At 37.8% G+C, this 8342-nt stretch overlaps 1 protein-coding gene across 1 annotated transcript in view; it reads left to right on the top strand.

Annotated features, from left to right (window-relative positions):
- The first annotated feature begins 1358 nt into the window (after positions 1–1358).
- Positions 1359–8342, top strand: part of LOC138353361 (sodium/potassium/calcium exchanger 1-like) — a 12423-nt gene continuing 5439 nt past the window's right edge. Inside the window, exon 1 of the mRNA XM_069306359.1 lies at positions 1359–1464. Coding sequence (XP_069162460.1) covers positions 1359–1464 — 106 coding nt within the window. The remainder of the gene's footprint in view (positions 1465–8342) is intronic.

Raw genomic sequence — 8342 nt, 5'->3', positions numbered from 1 at the left:
TAATTTGGTGACCGCGCAGATAGTCTTAATGTTGGCCAGGAGGACTTTGATAAATACTTATCAAAGTTTATCGTAAATATAATGATAAATATATTATCACTATCATTATAAATATAATGATAAATATATTTATCATTATCATTATAAATATAATGATAAATATATTTATCATTATCATTATAAATATAATGATAAATATATTTATCATTGTATTTATGATAAACTTTACTGGTTTCTTAGGTAATTGGACCACAATCAGTGTTGCAGGCAGCATGGCTAAGAGGACCACAGTAAGCCTCACGGGCTTCTAGGCCCAGACAATGGAAATCAAAAGCTAAACAGCAGCACTTCCTGAGTCGACGGAAGAGGTTCATCCGTCCTTGTGGGGTGGTCGACGCACTCGATTATTCCCGGCCATGACGCGTCCTCTTCAGTAATGAATAGTGAAGAGGAGAGAGAGCAGCCTCCCAAGCCTCTCAAATCCCCATAGGATCATACGCATCTGTAATTACTATTCCGAGCGACGTCCCGAGCAGCTGCTAATGGATAGACAAGGCTAGATAGATAATAGACAAGGATAGTGGCGTTAACGATTTTTCCTGGCCAGAAACTCACACACAAACACACACACACACACACAAACACACACACACACACACAAACACACACACGCACACACACACACACACACACACACACACACACACACACACACACACACACACACACACATACACACACGCACACACACACACTTAATCTCACACTCACAGGGTGGGCCCTCATGGCTGAGTGAATAACGCTTGGGGGTCGTAGTCCTAATGCCCTGGGTTCGATTCCCGGCGGAGGCGGAAACAAATGGGCAAAGTTTCTTTCACTCTGATGCCTCTGTTAACCTAGCAGTAAATAGATACTTGGGAGTTAGATAGCTACTACGGGCTGCTTCCTGGGGATGTGCATGCCCGTATGTTAGAGAGAAATATATGTAGTAGACATAACACAGGAAAAATAGATTGGTTAGAAAGGCGGGGTCCGAGAGCTAAATAGTTCGATTCTGCAGACACAAATAGTAAATACACACTTGTTTGTTTCCTATCTCTCTCTCTCTCTTTCTCTCTCTCTCTCTCTCTCTCTCTCTCTCTCTCTCTCTCTCTCTCTCTCTCTCTCTCTCTCTCTCTCTCTCTCTCACTCTCACTTTTAAACACCACATACTACCACAGTTCCAGTCTTATAAATTGCCGTTCAACGGCACCCAGAAACGAGGCAAAACAAATAGGTCAGAATTGCGAAAAGTATATTTCGTTCTCGTGAAGCTGACAGTTCAGGATGCTGGTAGGTCAGGATGCTGGTAGGTCAGGATGCTGACAGGTCAGGATGTTGACAGGTCAGGATGCTGGCAGGTCAGGATGTTGACAGGTCAGGATGCTGGTAGGTCAGGATGCTGGCAGGTCAAGATGCTGGCAGGTCAGTTTATTCTACGTTAGATGAATTCACAAAAATGCAGTTATAGCATGCAACCTTTACTGTCTTAGGTTCATAACAAAGCGACCCAAAAAAAATAAATTGCAACGTGAAGCTAAAGGAAATAAACTTCACGCAGATGGAGGAGATACGAAACCGTTCAAAAATAATCACAATTTACAAACTCTCCGAACGTGTCCCTCTCACCCTCCTTCTCCTCACAGAAGACCCTCCTCTTCACCTCCCTAAGCCCTCCTACTCCTCCCTACCAATACACACACACACACACACACACGAAGAAAAAATTCTTTCCCCCTTGTTTGCCCTGCGTCGTGATAGCAGGGGTCGTGCTTCTCGATATAGTTTACAAGCAACTAATGGTAGCAGCGATTGGCAGCCAGAAGCAATCTTGGGAAGTGGGGTGTGAATGCTATCTTCCCACCTGCGCTGCTCAGTTCTCGCTCCACTCGCTATTAACAGCTGCCACCGGCGACAGACATCTCAGGGATGGAAAGATCCTCTTTGGAAAGAAAAGATGCTCTGTGGAAGGGTGGAGACTCTATGGGAAGGGAAAGATTCCCGATTTGCATATTTTAATATGTAAAATTAGTACCAGTATATTAGGAAAGGAATTAGAATCTGAAGAGAACTGGGCCAACTCTAGAAGTGTAAGGTAAGACAAGGGAGAAGTGTAAGGTAAAGGGGAAAGTTTAGGGGATGACACAGAAGAAGTAGAAGGAGCAACTGGTAATTAGAGAGAGGCGCAATTAGGTAGATGACTAAATCATCAGAGATAACAAGGAGAAAAATAACGAGTCGGCTCAGTTGCTGATAATATAAGGCATCAAAGGCTGCATTGACGAGCAGAATAGTGCATCAGACTGGCTAACGACTTCAAGGAAAAGGGTCATCAAAAAGCGGCAGTTACACCAACGCTTTGTGTTTAAGTCACAATTTAGCCAATGAAAAGGGGCGGTGGAGTGAGAAGCCCCATCTTGTTATTACCTAGGGAGAAGGGGAATTGAAAGGGGAAATAGAGTGGTACCAGAGCCTTGTTAGTGGCGTCGAAAAAAGGGCTATGAAAAGGGAAGAGAATGATTCTTTACATTCAGGTCACGACCTTGTCCAAACATTGGCTTTGGAGGGAGGAACGTTGGGAGGCAATATGGAGCATCGTTGGATCTTTGATATTCTCTGGAGGCGGCGTGTCAGAGTGAAGGATGGTGTCGTCCTCTGAATACCTCGAGGTGCGCCGAGTGACAGTCTTGCTCCTTAAGGTTGGTGGTGCCTTAGCGATAAGGGAAAGTTTGGATACTTAATTATCGTAAGTGACAAGTGAAGGGTGTGTTGGTATCTATTTACTATTTGTATTTACAATTTGTGTCTGTAGAATCGAGCTATTAGCTCTTGGACCCCGCCTTTCTAACCAATCTATTTTTCAGCACATAGTGTGTGTTATCACCTAGTTGTGTTTGCGGGGGTTGAGCTCTGGCTCTTTGGTCCCGCCTCTCAACCGTCAATCAACAGGTGTACAGATTCCTGAGCTATATCATATCTACACTTGAAACTGTGTATGGAGTCAGCCTCCACCACATCTAGCTAGCGTAATCTTAGTGATTATATATATATATATATATATATATATATATATATATATATATATATATATATATAATATATATGTGACAATGTCAGACCACGGAGGAAAAATGAAACAGGAATTTCCTTAAGTACTTTCGTATATTAATACATCTTCAGAAGGAGTGAAGATGTATTAATATACGAAAGTACTTAAGGAAATTCCTGTTTCATTTTTCCTCCGTGGTCTGACATTGTCACATTTATAATCACGTGTTTATTTTCGTGATATACACACATAAAATATATATATATATATATATATATATATATATATATATATATATATATATATATATATATATATATATATATATATATATATATAACTAATCCACTTTATCAATCACTTTCAGAATCCTGAACGACTCGAGCGTGCCATTCCACTCAGCTTTATCAATCAGTCTTGTTGCTTGCAACTGCACCCATCTTGTTTCGTGCAATGAAATTTTCTAGAGGGGATTTCTTTCCTGGTTTACTTTGCCAAGCAGTTGCGTTGCCGCCCCGTCATGCAACTGGTGTACAGAATAATTTTCATGGTACCAGACCTCTGTATTGAATTCTTTATGTATATATTAAATACTGCACAAATTTATCCCTGCAAAATTAGCCACTGAAAAGAATAACCAATTTAGTCTTTCTAACCAAAATAATTCTCAATCACCACAGACTCTAAGTTTAGGTACATAAGCCCTATATAGTCTATCCTACCCTCCATGTTACCTTATCTAACATTTGTATTGTCTAATATAGCCCCTATGTATTCTAATCTAGCCCTCCTATGTATTCTAATCTAGCCCTCCTATGTATCCTATCCTATCCACCCTTCATGTATTCTATCCTAACCTCTATGTATCCTAAGCTATCTAACCCCTTTGTTGCCGATCCACTGGATATCGATGGGCATATTTGGAGTTTTGTAGAATATTCACAATACGTTTTCATCATTATTAAAACAAACATAAACAGAGGTTCATAAATCCTTTTGCAACATATTAAACATTTCAACATAAAGGGAGCGCTGCTGTGTAACGTATTCCAAATAAATACATATTTTTTTTACCAATTTAGAAACAAAAATATAAACATTGTGTCAGTGTGATATTTCGGTCATTTGAACTTCAGGGGAATTAGGACCCGTGCATTATAGGGAGTGGCGATAGAGTATTGCAATAGAGCTATTGCGTTAAGCGCTGCCATGGCGACCCGTTGTTTTTTACACTTGAAAAGGGTTGAAAAGCGAATTGTTTACATTCAGACATTCGTTAGTATTGTTGCAATATTTTAAAGACAACTAAAAAGTAAAAAAATATATGCAATAGTGTGACAATCTTATCTGTGCAATAGGAAATGTGAAAATCTTTGTAGCATGAAGGTGGGATCGAACAGAGGTAGATAGGAGGCCTTCTCATTAAATTAGGTTTCATTCAATATTGTAGCCTGCGGGAAAGAACATGGAAATAAGGTAGCTTTAAAATAACTTCCAATATGTATATATATATATAATTAAACACATTACAAGCATTTTTAGTTACTTTATTTATTTAATATCCTTGTAAATTAGGTGGTGTATCTTGAGCTAAGACTTCAGCTAGGGTGATTCTTAAGGATTTACAATATTTCATAATGACATTTTTTATTACAGCGTTATTAACTTTTTGTATAAATAATTACGTTCTTAGTTACGTAAAGAACTTGTTTAAAACTCCAAAAGTGACTAACAGCTTCAATATTCAGAGTAATTTCATATTATGGAGATTAAGTTTTTTACATAATCTAGTTACTATGTAAACTTTATAATGCATACAATATATTTTATATATATTTCATACATATGTATTAATAAAGTAAGAAATGAATGACGAAACTCAGGTGGTGTTCAAGTAACTATTTTCAATTGCTTTGTGTAATTTTTAAAGTGTTTAACTTTACCTCGTGTAAGATCTGTATTATGTATACTTTACATTGTGCACTTTGCATTGAATGTTTTGTGTATACTCTTGCTAGCGTATACTTTACCTTATGCATGCCTTATTGTGTGTATACTTTACCTTTTTTACTTTGATTTGTAAATATTTTATTTTGCCTATATCGTGTCTTGTGTATATTATTTTTTATTCATTTACATTGTATTGCATTCAATGCTTTGTGTATACTTTGCCAAGTGAGTTAAATATTCACTTGGCAAAGTATACACACAGTAAGGCATGCATAAGGTAAAGTATACGCTAGCAAGAGTATACACAAAACATACAATGCAAAGTGCACAATGTAAAGTATACATAGTACAGATCTTACTCAAGGTAAATTTAAACACTTTAAAAATTGCACAAAGCAATTGAAAATAGTTACTTGAACACCACCTGAGTTTCGTCATTCATTTCTTACTTTTTTAATACGTATGTATGAAATATATATAAAAAATATTGTATGCATTATAGAGTTTACATAGTCACTAGATTATGTAAAAGACTTAATCTTCATAATATGAAATTACTCTGAATATTGAAGCTGTTAGTCACTTTTAAATTTTAAACAAATTCTTTACGTAACTAAGAACGTAATTTATTTATACAAAAAAGTTAATAACGCTATAATAAAAAATGTCATTATGAAATATTGTAAATCCTTAAAAATCACCCTAGCTGAAGACTTAGCTCAAGATACACCACCTAATTTACAAGGATATTAAAAAAATAAAGTAACTAAAAATACTTGTAATGTGTTTAGTTATATATATACATATTAAAAGTTATTTTAAAGCTACCGTATTTCCATGTTCCTTCCCGTAGGCTACAATATTCAGTGAAACCTAATTTAATGAGTAGGCCTCCTATCTACCCAGGTTCGATCCCACCTTCATGCTACAAAGATTTTCACATTTACTCTCACACTATTGCATGTGTTTTTTACTTTTTAGTTGTCTTTAAAATATTGCAACAATACAAACGAATGTCTGAATGTAAACAATTCGCGTTTCAACCCTTTTCAAGTGTAAAAAAAACGGGTCCACATGTGTCTCATTTACTGATAATGTAACGCATTAATTGAACAGCTGAGAAGGATTTTTGTTTTGTCTGTCTGTCTGTCTGTCTGTCTGTCTGTCTGTCTGTCTGTCTGTCTGTCTGTCTGCCTGTCTGTCTGTCTGTCTGTCTGTCTGTCTGTCTGACTCTCTCTCAATCTTTCTACCTATATCTCTTCTATCTCGTGGGTCTCGTACCTTTTTTACTTTTCATTCTGAATATTATATAAATTACTAGATTCTAATTTAAGATGCTTCCAACCTTAGAAAAACACACCATTCAAAAAAATCGCAGGTAAATCTCTTATTGTACTCAGAGCAAGGTGCACTTACGCATTATTCACTAAACAGAAGTCGCCTGAAGAGTTACTTTACCCGTTGTTTTTGCTTCACATTCATTGAGTAAAATGACTTGAGTAGTATTGTAACGAAGAGAGAGAGAGAAAGAGAGAGAGAGAGAGAGAGAGAGAGAGAGAGAGAGAGAGAGAGAGAGAGAGAGAGAGAGAGAGAGAGAGAGAGAGAGAGAGAGAGAGAGAGAGGGAGAGAGAGAGAGAGAGAGAGAGAGAGAGAGAGAGAGAGAGAGAGAGAGAGAGAGAGAGAGAGAGAGAGAGAGAGAGAGAGAGCATGAACAAATCTACCATTTTGATGCATCATGCTATTGTGATTTATATGTGTATTGGGGGGAGAGAGAGAGAGCAGTTTATGTAAGAAACAGCTGGTAAAATCTAATGCCGTACTTCTGTCAGGAATGTATCTTAGTCTCTAACAAGATAGTGCTGAGTCCCAGGACTGAACGCGACATTGGCAGGTAATGGGGTAGCGTCTTACCATAATCTCGTTGCTCAGGTTGAAGAGAGTTTGAAATATCTTGAGCCGGAAACTATCGGGAGGGGGTTTGCAATCCATTACAAAGACGACCTGACGCAATATGAAAGTAAGAAGCGTGTTTGTAATCTATTATGTATAACAAAATTTCCTTGCAGGCGCTTTAAGTAAAAATTTCATTGCAGCTCAAGAATAATATTTTAAAGGTTACCTTGACTGTTAAGGGATATTAACTTTATGTCGGGGAGTAAATATTAGCATCATGTCAGTAAATATGATCTTTATACCAGCATTTTTCTCTCAGGCTTAAAAATATAATTACATTCTTTATTGGCTTAATAGCCACTGAAGAATATTTACGACACCCTGACTATGGTAATACTATGCAAATACTACAAACAAATGAGTCGTAATTATATTTACTGAGTTAATATACTGAATCCCAGGTCTACGTACAGTATGTCTTACACACACACACACACACACACACACACACACACACACACACACACACACACACACACACACACACACACACACACACACACACACAGCGTTTGGGAGTCACAGTCCTAAGGGCTCAAGTTCCATTCCCGACCGAAACAGAAACAAATTGACAGAGTTTCTTACAACTGATGCTTCTGTTCACGTATCAGTAAACAGGTACCTGGGGCCAGATTCACGAAGCAGTTACGCAAGTACTTACGAACGTGCACATCATTCCTCAATCTTTGACGTCTTTGCTTACATTTATTAAACAGTTTACAAGCATGAAAACTTCACAATCAACTGCTGTTATTATTATAAACAGCCTCCTGGTGCTTCAGAGCTCATTAACTGTTTAATAATTGTAAACAAAGCCGCCAGTGATTGAGAAAAGATGTACAGATTCGTAAGTGCTTGCGTAACTGCTTCGTGAATCTGACCCCTAGAACTTAGCCAGCTGTTGTAGACTACATCTTGAGGATATGTGTGTGTGTGTGAGAGAGAGGTAAGAATATAATAACTAAGATAGCGAAGATTGAGTTGGAATGAGAACATTAAACAACCGACGGTTTGAAAGGCGGAGTCCAGGAGTTAATAGCACGATCCTAAATACTATACACACTCCAAAAGTTTACCATTATCGAGTAAATAATTACTCTTAGACCATCGTCTTTTAACCCCCATTCCCATTTTTAGTTCACCCTTAACTTGTAATTCCTTAATCCCTATAAATCTCTCATAATCTTTTGTCCCACATTTCTCACCCCTTACCCGACATTTCTCACCCCTTACCCGACATTTCTCACCCCTTACCCGACATTTCTCACCCCTTACCCGACATTTCTCACCCCTTACCCAACATTTCTCACCCCTTACCCGACATTTCTCACTCCTTACCCGACATTTCTCA

This window comes from Procambarus clarkii, chromosome 57 (assembly GCF_040958095.1).
Source record: "Procambarus clarkii isolate CNS0578487 chromosome 57, FALCON_Pclarkii_2.0, whole genome shotgun sequence".
Classification (NCBI taxonomy): Eukaryota; Metazoa; Arthropoda; class Malacostraca; order Decapoda; family Cambaridae; genus Procambarus; species Procambarus clarkii.
This window is presented reverse-complemented; position numbering and strand designations above follow the sequence as displayed.